Source organism: Lathyrus oleraceus, chromosome 7 (assembly GCF_024323335.1).
Source record: "Lathyrus oleraceus cultivar Zhongwan6 chromosome 7, CAAS_Psat_ZW6_1.0, whole genome shotgun sequence".
In the NCBI taxonomy this organism is placed as follows: Eukaryota; Viridiplantae; Streptophyta; class Magnoliopsida; order Fabales; family Fabaceae; genus Lathyrus; species Lathyrus oleraceus.
The window spans coordinates 297599229-297614924 of NC_066585.1; the positions used below are offsets into that span (position 1 = coordinate 297599229).

A 15696-nucleotide genomic window follows, 5' to 3' on the forward strand; every position below is an offset into this window, starting at 1 on the left:
CTTAAATTAATTGAATATTTTTTTATCACTATTATAAATAAATATTTTTTTAGATTTATTGAATAAGTAAAATATATATATTAGTGTATATTTTTGGTCAAATACACCTATTATTCAAATAATTTTAAATATAATTTTTTTTTATATTTATTAAATAATCAATATATTTGATCTATTATACCCTTCAAATACTAGTTAATAAAAAATATTTAACTTTTTTTAATTTTCCATAATAATTAATTATTTTCAATTTCAAGAATTTCAAGTAGGATAAAAGAAAAAGTAGAATTCGAAGATTGGATGGTCATATTGTATAGAAGCCTAACCATTTATGTAAGACCTAATGAATAATTAATTAAATCGAGTCAATAATAATGTAATTGATTTTTAACTGTGAATGAATTATTGTTCATAAGTGCTTCCCTCCACATCAATATCCGAACCAAATTCTTCTCTCTCATTCTTTCCCTCGTTTTCTGTTCTCTTTCTCTCTCCCGCTTTTTTATTTTCCTACTATCCAAACACCTAGATCTCACCCAATCCCTCTCGGAGCTCCATCGCCGGCAGGTGATGTCGGGCACCCGAGCTCCTCCCGCCGCCTCTCCCTCCAATCCGCCGGACCAGATCATGAAACGACAACCGCCGTTTTCCTCCTTGAAACCTCCTTTTGTAGCTTCCGGAGATTATCACCGGTTTGCCCCTGACCACCGCAGAATTCTCGACCAAGAAACTGAAGCTATCGTCGTTAAGACTCCGGTGAGTTTTTCAATTTTCATTTTTTTTATACGTTTTCGGCGAATTTTGTTTGTTTTGTCAATGAATTTTGTTGCGTTTTTAGAGTAAGTTTTCAGTTTAGTGTTGGAAAGTAATTTAAAACACTAGAGATCCGTTCAATTTTAGATTTTTTTTAAAATTTATTTTTGGTTTGAAAACTGTTTGAGAAGTTTAATTTTAGGTTTTAATCAGTTATTTAGCTATTAATTTGTTGAAATTAGTTCAAGGAACTAGTTGCTGAGATAAAATTGAGTTTCCGAAGCTATGTTATGATATGATACAGAGTGAGTTTTGAAATGGAAAAGGAAATTAATTGTTCGATGTACTGTCTTTAAAGACAGAACTTGTTTGTTTATTTTTATTTAATCTGTGCTGTTATATGAACTTTAGTCTATAGGTTTAGTACTTGAGCAACGAGGAAGTTGAGAGGATTAGAGGATATGCTTGTTGATTGCCCCATAAGTTGATATCATGATGTGATTGTAAGTTGGTCAATTTTAGGTGGAAAGGGTAATGTTGCAAGGAAAATAATTGGTTGCATTGGATGCTTTAATTTGCTTATCAAATTTAAGGAAAAAGGAAATGGCTTAACATACACAAAGGAAGAGTATTAAAGAAAATATTTATGTGGATAGAAAAGTAACTCTACTTCATTAACTGCGTTTCGTGACTTGTTTTGTTTATTTTTGGAATCTTTAGCTTTTTCCTTTCTGAATTGAATCTTTTTAGTCAAGTTAGTAGTGTTTCCGCTTGACAAATGCGTACATTTTTAGCCATATGCTCCGAAGTGGAGCACTCAATCCTTATGTAACTTGTTGAGGAATTCGGAGTAAAGGTGTGTTGCACATCCTTGAAGTTCCTATCGCACCATAAGGTATGATAAAAACAATTTTGTATAAATGTGTGGGATGCCCACTCCTCCTATTGTAGTTGGGGCTCAGCAAATTAGGTTTTCAACAAGGGTTTCAAACTGGCTGATAACAAACACTGATACTGACACCGGTAATAATTTGTTAAAAGGAATAAATTGAACATAGTCACGTATGTAGGTGTCGGGCACCGGATGCGCCTTTGTTCAGAGGTGTCGGTGGCTCGGTGCTATAAATTAACAATATATTAGAGAATATTATCACATGTAAAAATGAATTGTGCACAACTTTGTGATGAACTGACCTGCATTAACTCATAAATGCTGTAGGATGCTTCCCTTGACATATTTAAAAGTATTGTGTTGTGCCCATGTTGTCATTTGTATATTATAAAGAAATATGAAAAATAAGTAAATATTTCTTCACAACTTCCTTTTCCTAGTTGATGTGAAGCTATATATTCATGGTTATTTTACTAATCGCACCACATCCACGCTGAATAACGGTTTCTTGGTGTGGCAGAAGGCCTTGCTTTGATTCAAAATCAGACTCAGCGGAAATTGAGTGTGGTGTTTGCGGCCGCATTTTGTGCTGAATTACCTGATTGTGGGCAAAGCAAGGGTCTTACCACATAAAACCGTTCACTCTGGCCACAAATTAGAAGTTTCTGTACATGAGCTGGTGTTTTTAAGCAAGAACCTCAAAGACTCTCCTACTGAGAAAAAGTAAAGAAGAATAATGTAGTAGAAGAAAGGCATAAGAAGAAACAGGGAAGGAGGAAAATAAAGCTGCAATATGGTGGCTTTTTTTTTCTTCATTTTTTGGTCAAATGTAGTGGCTGTCTAATGTTTGATTTCAGGGAGGGAACATTTTAAATTTAGGATTTCCCCATATTGGGCACTAAATAAGTCTAATGATGGGCCACCACCCCCTTTTTTCTACCCACACCCCCTTTTTGTACCCAGAGAAAACTAAAATGCCTCAGACATCACCTCTTCAACCCATCTTTTCATTCAGCTCCTCCTCTTTGCAATAGTGGCTATCCCACTACCCTCTACCACTATCCCAATTTTTCATTTTGCTTCTCTGCACTGCTATCCCAGATAAACAACATAGATTTATGATTAAATTAGTTAAGAAAATATGGTTCTCTCTATTCTGACTTACTCTACATGATCTTTTCTATTGATTGCAATTATTATATTCATACATTTCAGCAATTGAAGCGGAAAAGTGAAGCAGCTGGTTTTGAAGCTGATTCAGGTGTTAGGATGACTCCTGGATCTACTGAAGCAGCCAATAGTCCTTCTCAGACGCCTGTATCCGGGAAGACGGGGAAGGGAGGCAAATCCTCTAAGCTGACAAAATGCAACAGATCTGGAATTCAAACCCCAGGCTCAAATATTGGTGAGTATTATCTTCCAAACTTTGCCAAGAAGGATTCTATATTTATCATTTTGATAACATATTAAAGGAAAATAAAGATAACCAATATTTTGGTTGACTACTAGATTTTTATCAACCAACAGACGCCATCTTTCCTTTAAATGTCGATTCTGGCAAGCAAAAAATTATATTCTCTCTTTAAATTTGGCAGGTTCTCCTTCAGGAAATAATCTCACCCCTGCTGGTCCATGTCGATATGACAGCTCTTTAGGTATTTACTTAAATTCTCAGGCTTGATTCGTTCATTGTCAATCATCAGAGGTTTATTGTTATTCAATCTCTATAGTGTAGTTATACATTAAACACTTGTAGTTTCTTCCTTTCTAAAATAACCTCCACTAATCTTTTTCTTTTCATGACATTGAGTCACTTAACCCCTGAGCTTTGGTTTAAGTTTAAAATGTTTTCTAGTAACTTTAATGTCGAGTATTGTTTATTGAGTAGTATGAGGAACACTCTTTCTAACACACACTCTCTTATTCGGTGAAATCATGTGGGTCCCTCCGCTTTATGTGGAACCATTTTTAAAATGACGTGACCAACATCAATGTTACCAAATGAGTGAGCATCGGAAAGAGTGTGTTTAAATGAGTGTTTCTAGCACTCCTCTTGTTTATTTTAACATTACCCTCATTAATGTAATTTTGGGGCAGGTTGAGAAAATGTTGAATTTCCATTTAAATTCAAGATTTACTGTTTTCAAGTAAAACCAATGTTTGGGGCGGTTAAATGGAAAAAAACAGGTTAGGTGGGTTTATTGTAATGTGATGTAAGTGATGGGGGTACAGTGTAATCTAGTATTTCATTATATGTTTTACTGATGAATTAAGTTTCTAGATACATTTTCTTATCATCTTATATATCACTTTGTTTAAAAAATTAGGTCTGTTGACAAAAAAGTTCATCAATTTAATTAAACAAGCAGAGGATGGTATTCTTGATCTAAATAAAGCTGCTGACACATTAGAGGTAACATATTTTCTTGTGGTCTGAAGATTCCATGCTGATTACTGAAAAGTTTGATTACGTGACGAAGCTTGTGTCTACAGGTGCAAAAGAGGAGGATATATGATATAACAAATGTTCTTGAAGGGATTGGCCTTATAGAGAAAAAGCTCAAGAACAGAATTCAGTGGAAGTAGGAATTCCTTCTATTAATCTGATATTGTTGTCATATTTTTTATTTAAGATGTTGAAACAATTCTTACCATCTCCTTTGATGATTGACCAGGGGCTTGGATGTTTCAAAGCCAGGGGAGGCTGATGATAGTTTTGCTAGTTTACAGGTTAGGAGTGATTACATTTTGTCTTTGGAAATTACGTGGAGATTATTTTCTTTGGAAGATCTAAAGTCTGGTGGTTTAGTCAATTTATAATTTCTTGTCAAGAACTTTTCGTTATTCAGGCCGAAGCTACCTTGACTTTGAATCGTTTTATGTGAGACAGCTTGTCAATCATTTTTTATTTATTTGATTGAAGTAAATTTCAAACTTTCTGACTTACATGATTTAAAGGATATAACAGATAATAGATTTGAAAGTAGTATTTAATCCTGACATGTTTTGGTGATGATTTGTTTTCATTTCTCATATGTAGGCAGAAATTGAAAATTTAACCATGGAGGAACGCCGGTTAGATGAACAAATAAGGTTCTTGCCTTTGCTGATTCTTCTTTATTGCATAATTGCAGTGTTTGCCTGAAGTCTATTAAGAGTTTAAGTTTTTTTAATTATTACAGGGAGATGCAAGAAAGACTACGGGGTCTTAGTGAAGATGAAAATAATGAGAAGTAATATTATTTTACCTTAATCCATATTTGGGTCAGTTTGCCAACATTATTTAATGTATTTATTTTAAACCTATTTCTACTCAAAAGGTTGCTTTTTGTCACTGAGGAAGATATAAAGAACTTGCCCTGCTTCCAGGTTGGTTTCCCTATCTATGAATTTTAATATATATGGTGATTCTGTTTCCTTTGCTTATATATAAATTCATTTTGGATTTTAACTATTGCTATTTCCTATTTCCAGAATGAAACCTTGATAGCAATTAAAGCTCCACATGGAACCACTTTGGAAGTCCCTGATCCAGATGAGGTATTTAAGAGGGGATGAAGAATCGTGTAGAAGTAATTTAATAACCCATGTATCTATCTAACTGCAAATTCCATCTTTCCTGTCAGGCCGCTGATTATCCACAGAGGAGATACAGGATAGTCCTGAGAAGCACAATGGGCCCAATAGATGTTTACCTTGTTAGGTATGCTTAATATTTTTGTGTGTTTTGCTATCATTAACTTGAAGGGTCATTTAACTATTGCAATGATGCTTGACGCTTGCAACATGTTATAGAGTTGACTTTTCTATTCTCCCCTTTTTCACTGCCAATCTAGTCAATTTGAAGAGAAGTTTGAGGAGATCAACGGTGTTGAGGTTACACCCAAAATTCCATCTAGTCCAGAAGTTAGCCAGCATCCATCAACTGTGGTCCCAGAGGACAAAGGGAAGGAAATAGAAGTGCAGAGACAAGACGGTGAAGGGCCTAGTTCAGATCTTACCAACAATCACGACTTCGTGAGTGGGATCATGAAGATTGTTCCTTCAGATGTTGCTGTAAGCATCACCTCTGTCTGAGATATTTATTTTTTGTATTTGTAAAGAAAGATTCTGAGGGGTTGAGTACATATATTGCTAATTGTCAGGAAAGACTATACCTTATGCTCATAGTACTAAAGTTCGTGGGTGTCATCTTTCAAAACACATAAATTACTGCATGTTTTGTTGGTTATGATTTAAGAAATAAAAGCAAAAGTCTTGGAGCTAATTTGAAATTGTGGTTTCTTTTTGCAGAGTGATGCCGATTACTGGCTTTTATCAGATGCCGATGTTAGCATAACCGACATGTGGAGAACAGAACGTATCCTCTATAGTCACCTTAGGCTCCATTTCATTCATTATTTATCTCTATCACACACAAACACACTAGGAGAGAAGTTTGGAAGTTCCATATTTTCAAAAAAATTATAAAATCTTGAGCTAGAGATGTGATGTAATTTCCTAAATATATTTACAGCTGGAGTTGAATGGAATGAACTCAACGCACTTCAAGAAGATTATTGTATGGCTCATGAGGACAATACAACCCCAAATCATCCTTTGAACATAGCTCGTGAGGACAATACATCCCCAAGTCATCCTTCAAACATAGGTGAAGTGTCTTCTGCAGCCAACCCTACTGTAGATTGAAGCCTTGAAAGTGTTAATTGTGAATCTAAAGAGAAAATGGTATTCTTTCTCCGACTGAGAACCTATGATGTCCAGCCATCCCCCCTGTTGTATCCTCTTCAACATAGTCCCAGAGGTTGGATTGAAGGTTCCTAGAAGCTCGTCCCGAGGAACTAAATGGCCAGTCAAATGGCTAATTGTACAGTTAGTATTAGGTAGTCCATGCAACTTTGCACTTCATGAGGAAAAAACCTATGGCTTTGGTGAACCCATCTTTTGTATATTGTTGTAAGTCTCGGCTTTCTAGTGCAGCTAACTCAATTAGCTCAATATGTGTTTGCAAAGAAATAAATGAAAACATTTCAGATTGTTAACTGAAATAGAATAATGCTCTCAGGCAATGTGCATTTTTCAGCTAACTGTTGGTCAAATGATAAGTTTCATATGACATTCTATGATCATTACGTTTCTTTGGAAACTTGTAAATAACTTTTTGTTTCTCTGTTCATCTTTCTTTACTCTCAAATATCAGCGTCTCTATGCGGTTACATACCAGTACTAGTGAGCTACATCAAATGCCACCATATATAACTGAATTATAGCAATATTGGTAGATAAAGATTGTTTATTATTTAACATCACTTTAGCTATTGTTGACAACAAAATGGATTTACATGTCCACGAGTGTGGAAATAATGTTCCTCTGGCAATGGAAATTAAAATATATTACAAGTAGTATACTACAATAAAAACACTGGTATTTGATGGTACCACTATTATCTACTTATCTTTCTCAGCTTTCTTTCCAATCCAACCAGCTACAATTGTGGTAAGTGCTACTGTGGGTGGAAACCTAATTGGTGATGCAGCTTTATGTGCAGCATAAGCCAAAGCAAAGGTACCAACTTTTTCCCCGGTCGCATCAGTATTGATTCCTACCTGAAGATAGAAAATCATAATGTATTAGTTGTAGCAGTTATTTTGTTTTAATTACATTGCAATCAACATTTGATTTAGCATGAGCATTGCACCTTCTGAAGCAAAGTTTGAACATCTACTCCAGCATTGACTAGTGCATAACAAAGTGCGAAAGAAATCAATGACAGAGTAATGGAGGTGGCAAGGTATGCCCCTCCATATTTTGCCAGCAACTCCTTGGCTTGATCCCCTTTAGATTTCTGTTGTTCCTCCCCTTCTTCCTTTGAGCTAAAAATCTGCAAGAGACCGTAATATTCTGAGTTTAAGATTTAGGGCTTAGGATGAGTAAGTGTTTCATATAGTCTATTGTGCATGATAACATTCATTTTCATTTATTTGTCAAATCGACTCTGATTAGGTTACTGTCTCATCTATCTTAAACTTCTACTTCAAAGGGGGAGATCATTATCTAAGTTTTGAACTACATTCAAAATCGGTCCACTGTAAGCCATATAAAATTCCTGAAACCCTCCTCCATTTCAATCATCCAGTTTGAATTTGATGGTTTACATTCCTTTTTATTTCTCTATCGTTTTGTATCGTGGACTCAATATTTAAAATATGAATATCAGGAAAAAAAATACATATGCTAAAAGAAGAAGTGGAAAGAAAGCCTAAAATAAAATTCAAGGGTAAACTCAAAAAAAAAACCTTGACTAAGTTGCACATCTCTTGTTCCATTCCATACACAATATTTAATTTTAGAGAGCACATATTCTACATGACAAGCAAAATCAGTGATTTTGGCTAACTTGTTCAAGACTAATTTTTTCCTTCAAAATATATTTACTTTCCCTGAAAATTTCAGCAATAAAATCCTATCTTGGAATTTATCGAGTAGGAAACAATACACTCTTTGCATTTAAAGCAAGAATAACAGATAGCTTACTAGCACATGACACATAAACATGAAATTGAAACTTTTCAGTAAACACAGTCTTAATTAAACCAAAATAGATAAGAGAAAAAAAAAACAGGCACCTTCCAAAGACCAGCTTCAAGACCATACTTCTTAGTGACATCCTCAGGGGAAGATGTCTTGGAGGGGCTTTTGATTTCCTCAGTTTTCTCTCTAACAGCTCTAACTCTGAACTCTTTGGATTTACGTGACTGAATTGAAGCAAGACTGCAAAATCTATATCTCTCCTTGTTGGTGAGTAAAGAAGAACAAGAAGGTGATGGGAGATGAAGAAACGTTGCCATTGTTGGATGTGTGAGCTTAGTTGAGCCAACAAAGAGAGAAAAGAGAGTTGATCCTTAGATAATGATACAATAAAAATATCAGTGGTTGTGTCGTTCGTTTTACACGGTTGTCTGCTTACATGTCACGAAGGGAAATTCTTCTTTGTCAATTTTAACGGGCTATAAAAAATAAGCCCAAAAGAGGATGTGGCCAGGGCACAGACACAGCTAGAAAATTTTACCTCATACCCCTACATTTATCTTTTCACCCCTACATTTTATAAAAAATACCAATTTTATCCTTATATATTTTTAATTAATTTATTATTTTATTTTTTAAATATTTTTAAAATTTTATTTTTGTGTACCGGAAGACTTTGCAAAAGAGTTCCGGTAGTCATTTTTAAAGTATTTTTTAATATTTTTTTATGTACCGGAAGACTTTGCAAAAGAGTTCCGGTAGTCAATTTTTGTGTACCGGAAGACTTTGCAAAAGAGTTCCGGTAGTCATTTTTCAAATATTTTTTTAACATTTTTTTTGTGTACCGGAAAATTTTGCAAAAGAGTTCCGGTAGTCAAATTTTATGCACCGGAAGACATTAGAAAAGAGTTCCGGTAGTCATTTTCAAATATTTTTTTAACATTTTTTTGTGTACCGGAAGACTTTGCAAAAGAGTTCCGGTAGTCAATTTTTGTGAACCGGAAGACTTTACAAAAGAGTTCCGGTATTCATTTTTCAAGTATTTTTTGACTTTTTTTTTTAATACCGGAAGACTTTGTAAAAGAGTTCCGGTAGTCAATTTTTGTGTACCGAAACTCTTTTGTAAAGTCTTCCGGTACATAAAAAAAAGTTTAAAAAATACATGAAAAATGACTACCGGAATTCTTTTACAAAGTCTTCCGGTATGCAAAATAAAATTTAAAAAATATTTAAAAAGTAAAATAATAAATTATTTAAAAATATATAAGGATAAAATTGGTATTTTTTATAAAATGTAGGGGTATAAGGATAAATGTAGGGGTATAAGGTAAAATTTTCACACAGCTATTACTTTGTATTAAAATTATTTTAAAACTAATATATACGCAACATATTTATATAATATTATAAATAATTTAAAATTGTAATTATAATAAAGTAAAAATATATTCATCTTAAATTATAAATCACTTAGTAAAAAAATTCCAAAATTCCAAAGTCGCTTTACATTGGTAATGCTACATTAAATTTCCTCTCCTATTCTATCCTCTAGTATTATTTACAACCCTCCATTCTTATAATTTTTTAAGTTTCATTTTCTTATGTGAATGACATTTTTGTAAAATTACACATGTTCTAGTAAGGAGTCAGAATTATCAATGAAGAATTCTTGATGCGATGATGCAGATCTTGGATGCGATTGTGAGGATGGACTTGCAAAATTAACACTCTAATATCCAAGTCAGTGAATGAAAAAAAATGTATAGAATGAATTATGATTATAATCGCACCTTAGACTGCATAAGTGGTAACTTGTATACAGTAGATGGTAATTGAGCTTACACAGTATTGGGCATGTGGTTGATTCAAAATTGTAGCACCAAGGCTCGTCGCGGTATAATGTACGAGAAGCCTTTTAGAATTTGGGTCGGGTCCTCTACGCCGAGATCTTTATGCGGAGAAATGGAAGATATCTAGGAACAAGTGCATTAAATGTTTGTCTCATCATTGAGACGTTCCACAATATTCTCTCACACGTGCCCATTCACATATTTGCCATTCATCTTTTTGGAATTCATGTCTATAAGAGGATGAATTTTGGATTGTGTAATGCTCCCACTACATTTTAGAGTTATATGATGTCTATATCCTTTTTATGAAGAAATTCTCGAAGCTTCATGTATGATTTTTCTATTTACGTTCTACTTTAGATAATTGCTTAGCTAATTAAGTCAAAGTTTTTAAATATGGAAAAAAATTGACCTCGTATCGAATTGGGAAAAATGAAATTTTTATTGAGATATAAGATATAATCCAAGTTGTGTAAGGGTCAAGCCCAAAAATAATTAGGGTTTATGGTTTGCTACTTAATTTGTTATATTTATTAATTAGTATTCAAATAACTTTGTATATAAATACATGCATATGTAAATCAGTTTGTAACACACAATCATTCTTCAATAATAGTAATTCTTTTTCCTTATTCTCTCTCTTTCTCTCCTCACTAAAAGTGTCTCATACACTAACAAATTGATATATAGAGTTCCGGTTAGATTCTTGATCGTAATTTCAATAATCACACGTCAATGATCATGTTTTCGGGATTATGGGTTGTTAATCGTGTTTGCTGCAAAGATGAATGACACCACCAACATTCCAAATTCTCTTTCAATTCTTGACGACAAGAATTGAATCCGATGGAGAAAACAAATGCAATCTCTCTTCGACTTTCATGAAATCCTAGAAGTGGTTACTAATGGTGTCCCTAAGCTTACCGAGAACACAACTGATGCTCAGAGAGTAGTGAACAAGGAGGCCAAGAAGAAAGATTGCAAGGCTGTTGTCGCATCTCAAAAAATATGATCCTTCGCGATGGTCGCGAAAAAATTGATTCGAACAGAGTCACCACCGAAATTTATTTATTCCAATAGAGGAAAGAGAAAATATCGATAAAATCCTTAAAAATAGAAGATGGTTATCTCGTTGCAACCAAATTCGGGTTCGAGTCTCGATTATGCAAGAGGAAGGTATTAGTACCCCTCATGCCCGTTCTACTCAATAAATACCTTTTAGTTAGACTTGTGATTGAATATTAGCTTATGTTTCGTAGTTCGGGGGAAGACTACATTTTGTTGGTTTGTATTTTTTTAATTAACAAGTGAATAGACCGCGTTCTAAGGGATAAACATTGACTTGTCTACTCTCGATGGAGGCTTAAACACTAGTTTGTATGCGCATTAGAAGGTGTCGCATCTCGAAAAATACGATTCCTCGCGATGGTCGCAGAAAAAATGATTCGAACAGAGTCGTCACCAAACTTTATTTATTCCGATGAAGGAATAGGAAAATATCGATAAAAACTTTAAAAATAAAATGATGGTCATCACAATCATATTCGAGTTTGGGAGTCGATTACGTAAGAGGAATGTATTAGCACCCCTCACGTCCGTTGTACTCAACATGAACCTTTTAGTTAAACTTGTGATTTGAATGTTAGTTAATGTTATTTGTTTTCTTCGAGTGAATATAAGATTGAGAAGAGAAATGAAATGAGAACCTCAAAAAGGGAAGAAATTGAGATTTTTTATTAGTGTGCTCGCCAAGATCTCATAATCTCGTGCCTACTTATCCTTATAATGCAATAAGGAAATCAGAGCATTCATAGTTCGGGGTAGCCAAAAGTGTTGGTTGATTGTTTTTAGAGGACGAGTGTTTAGGTCGCATTCTAACGGTTAACCATTGACTTGTCTACTCTCGGTGGAGGCTTAAGCGCTAGTTTGTATCCGAGTTAGAAAGAAGTAAACAATGTCCATTTATGAAAAGGTTTTCAATCGCACATGGTGAGAAAAGAGTTTGATTAAAGTTGTGTTATGGTGAACACGTGTCTAGATCACATTATAACGGTAAAACATGGCTTGCTTACTCGCGGCGCAGGTTTAAGCGCAAGTTTGTATGCGTTAGAAGGGATTAGACAAATATCCTATTATGAAAGATTTTCGATCACACGGAGGCAAGAGAATAAGTTAAAGTTTATGTGTTGTATGATTTTTAGGTGAATGACGAATATTCGGTAAGAACAAGACGCGAGCCTTGGAACCAATGAATCAAGGTTTTTAGAGGACGGAGCCAAGAGTGTTGGTTGATTGTTTTTAGAGGACGAGTGTTTAGGTCACATTCTAACAGTTAACCATTGACTTGTCTACTCTCGGTGGAGGCTTAAGCGCTAGTTTGTATCCGAGTTAGAAAGAAGTAAACAATGTCCATTTATGAAAAGGTTTTCAATTGCACAGAGTGAGAAAAGAGTTTGATTAAAGTTGTGGAACCAATGAATCGAGGTATTGTCAGAATGCTAGACTCCAACAATACTTTTTTCATTCAATGTATACATAATTGATGGATAATGAACATTCAAAAGATTGTTCAAAGGTTTCACCGGAATGCTAGACTCCAATGACCCATCTTTTCGTCCAAGTAATTAGGTATTTTAGAAACGAAAAGAGTGAATGAAAAGCTAACCCAAGACGTGTGCCTCGAGAGCAATCATCAAGGATTCAAGGAATGCGATATTCCAAGGACCCATTTCTTTCGTATTTGTTTAGGAAAAAAGTTTAATGAGTTAAGAAAGCAGAAGGGAAATTCGATGTTGATCGAGTGTTTTATCGCATTAGTGAAAAAGGTCTGTGAAATGGTTTGAAATGATACGAGGTACTTATTAAAGAAAAAAGCTTAATGGGATTTAAAAAAATGTACTTGATGTTGATTAAATACCTTTTATCTTAGTATTTTTGAAATGTTAATTTTAATGGTCATTTTGTCTTTTTGGATTAACAATTATGCATCAACTAAAAATACAATAAACTAAACAAAAAAAATAAAGCAATAAAAAAGATAAAAGAAATAATAAAGGGGGGGGGGGACACTATCAATGCAAGAGGTAAAAGAATTAAAAAAACTAGAGGAAATAAAAGAAAGAATAAAAATAAATAAATAAAGCAATAATAATAAAATAATAAATAAAAAATATATACAAAAGACAAAAATAGGCTGAAAATTGGGGGTGTAGCTAGGAAAATGCTCTAGGCCCAAAGAAGGGAGCCTCACAAGGGTGCATTGAGCAATTAGGAGGTGTGATGGAGACTTCTGTCAGTTCGGAGTGCGCCTAAGAAAGAGGGGGGGGGGGGGGGGGGGGGTGAATTAGAACCAATAAGAAATTATGGTTTTAGAGACAAGTTTGTTCTTATTTTTCTGGTTTGGTGATGAGTTTGGAAAACGATAAAGTGCAAAAAAATAAAGAACACAAGGATGTATCCTAGTTCCCTTCACAATCCGAAGGTACATCTAATCCCCTTTCAACACGAAAGAGATTTTACTATCTGTTATGACTTGTACAAGACATACACAATCACCAATAACAACCTCTTGTGATTACCAAGTTGATATGAGAATAATCCTCTCAAAACCAACTCTCTTGCTTCCAACAATCCTGGACAACAAGATGTTTACAAAATAAACAGTCTTATTTTCAACAAATCTGAAAAATAAGATATGGATTACAACAATGGTTATTGAATGTAAAGTTTGTAGTATAATGATCACACTAAGTGATATATCAATGTACTTTATCTTCTCTTCCAATGACAATAATTCATAAACACAAAGGCGTTAGATTGCTCAAGTATTTTCTAGTTTGAATGATATGAAAATATGCAGAAAATATCTTGAATGAAGGTTGATAAACAAGAAATGTGAATTCTGAAAATTCTAAGAGTTTGATTGGAAGAGGTGAAGTTTAAATTTGAAAGATCATGTATTTATATGTGTATAACACCTCTAATGAAATATGGTAATGTTCTGAAAAATCATGAACAATTGTCAAGTTGAAATGAAATGATTCCATGAAGTGGTGAAAGAAGAGGTGTTAGAAAAGCTACTGATTTTTCAAAAATGCACAGTGATAAATTGATTTACATAGTGGGTATATGCATGATTATGGTGACTGTATTTGATGATAAAAATGCATATGACTAAAAAATGTAAAACTTGACAAATGGACATTTATCCTATAAATTTGAAATACGCGTACAAAATTGGGGTATGATAGTTGCCTCTATTTAATTACCTTGAACCGGATGGTATGAATGACAACGATCTTCATACATTCATGGTGGACAATAATTAAATACGAAAAGACCCGAATTAGGAAGAAATGCAAAAAGAAAATGCAGTGAGAAATATACTGAGAAAGGTTATCATAAGGTAAATGAAATAATCAAAACTCTCTGAGCATCATCAGAATAATATTTTGGATGACATAATCGAGATATTCCAACAATGGAATGATACCTCAATTATATCTAGATTTTATGAACATCAATAAAATATTATCTTGAACTGAACACACGAGATTCTCTGAGGATCAACGAAGTAGTGTCTTACATGATATAATCGAGATATTCCAACAAGGGAATGATACCTCAATCGTATTTAAGATTCTCCGAGTATACTAGATTAGTTGAATAAGAGATTATGAGATTCTCTGAATAAACAAAGCAGTATCTCAAGCAACAAATGAGATTCTTTAGATTAATGAAGCAGTATCTCAAACAGGTAAATGAGATTCTCCAAATACACGAAGCAACATATTATATGATCTAATCGAGATATTCCAAACAAGGGGAAATGATACCTCAATCGTATCTAAGACTCTTCGGGAATACTATAACAATATCTCTAAAACAAATGAGATTCTTCAGATAAATGAAGCAGTATCTCAAACAGATAAATGAGATTCTCTGAATCGACGAAGCAACATCTTATATGATACAATCGAGATATTCCTGCAAGGGAATGATACCTCAATCGCATATAATATTCTTATGGAATAATAGAACAATATCTCTAAAACAAATGAGGTTCTTCAGATAAATGAACTAGTATCTCAAATAGATAAATGAGATTCTCTGAATCAACGAAGCAGTATCTCAAACATTCACCTGTTGGGGGGAAATATTTCAGAAAAGACTCCCTTTTGGAGGAGATTCCTGGTAAAGCTCTGTAGGGGAAAAGCTCATAAGATACTTTTTAGGATATCCTCTGCTTGGGGAGTAATAATAGAAAAGATGTCGGGGAATATCATTATCAACCATAAAGCTGAAGAAAGACTTGCTAGAAAATAATTCCACAAGCATATGCAGGGTAATAACACTACTACTTTGAATAAGGATTGTCCTGGATACTTGTGATTGACCCTAAATCCTGAATTATATTATGTTTGATGTTTTGTATGACATTCTACTTTGGATGTAAGTACTTATGAATGTAATGACGCATGAGATGCATGTAGTATGCAGTTGTTGGGGATATTTAGGATGTGCATGCAGGAATGTGAATGATTTTTTTGATTTTGTATAAGGCTATGCATATGTATGCTGATGATTGATATGATTGTGTTTTTGAATCTTCCTGTTTGGCAGGAAAAACATTTATGAATGATGCAAGCGATGCATGTGGGAATACAAATGGG

General features: G+C 34.0%; 2 protein-coding genes across 3 annotated transcripts; one reads left to right on the forward strand and one right to left on the reverse strand.

The window, feature by feature from the left end:
- The first annotated feature begins 406 nt into the window (after positions 1 to 406).
- Positions 407 to 6799, forward strand: LOC127100372 (transcription factor E2FB). Of its 2 annotated transcripts, XM_051037514.1 has the most exons (15): positions 626 to 756; positions 2166 to 2775; positions 2861 to 3050; positions 3241 to 3300; positions 3973 to 4058; positions 4139 to 4227; positions 4321 to 4375; positions 4686 to 4738; positions 4828 to 4878; positions 4966 to 5014; positions 5120 to 5185; positions 5272 to 5348; positions 5482 to 5701; positions 5939 to 6005; positions 6162 to 6799. In XM_051037514.1, the coding sequence occupies exons 2-15, from the start codon at positions 2764 to 2766 to the stop codon at positions 6332 to 6334; spliced, it is 1248 nt and encodes a 415-aa protein (XP_050893471.1). In that variant the 5' UTR covers positions 626 to 756; positions 2166 to 2763; the 3' UTR covers positions 6335 to 6799. The 2 variants fall into 2 exon arrangements, with proteins under 2 accessions (XP_050893470.1, XP_050893471.1); XM_051037513.1 differs by lacking the exon at positions 2166 to 2775 and having other exon boundaries at positions 407 to 756.
- Positions 6800 to 6920: 121 nt separating this feature from the next.
- On the reverse strand, positions 6921 to 8615 carry LOC127100373 (uncharacterized). Its single transcript, XM_051037515.1, has 3 exons — positions 8273 to 8615; positions 7345 to 7527; positions 6921 to 7252 (listed from the first exon to the last, which is right to left on the reverse strand). The coding sequence occupies exons 1-3, from the start codon at positions 8492 to 8494 to the stop codon at positions 7094 to 7096; spliced, it is 564 nt and encodes a 187-aa protein (XP_050893472.1). The 5' UTR covers positions 8495 to 8615; the 3' UTR covers positions 6921 to 7093.
- Positions 8616 to 15696: the final 7081 nt, after the last annotated feature.

Excerpts from the sequence above, each read along its gene's own strand:
- LOC127100373 (XM_051037515.1), bottom strand. The coding sequence starts at position 8,494 with ATGGCAACGTTTCTTCATCTCCCATCACCTTCTTGTTCTTCTTTACTC. Across the intron at positions 7,528-8,272 it reads TTGAAGCTGGTCTTTGGAAG|ATTTTTAGCTCAAAGGAAGA; the intron begins GTGCCTGTTTTT and ends GGTCTCTTGCAG. Across the intron at positions 7,253-7,344 it reads TTCAAACTTTGCTTCAGAAG|GTAGGAATCAATACTGATGC; the intron begins GTGCAATGCTCA and ends TTCTATCTTCAG.
- LOC127100372 (XM_051037513.1), top strand. The coding sequence starts at position 571 with ATGTCGGGCACCCGAGCTCCTCCCGCCGCCTCTCCCTCCAATCCGCCG. Across the intron at positions 757-2,860 it reads CTATCGTCGTTAAGACTCCG|CAATTGAAGCGGAAAAGTGA; the intron begins GTGAGTTTTTCA and ends CATACATTTCAG. Across the intron at positions 5,186-5,271 it reads AAGTCCCTGATCCAGATGAG|GCCGCTGATTATCCACAGAG; the intron begins GTATTTAAGAGG and ends CTTTCCTGTCAG.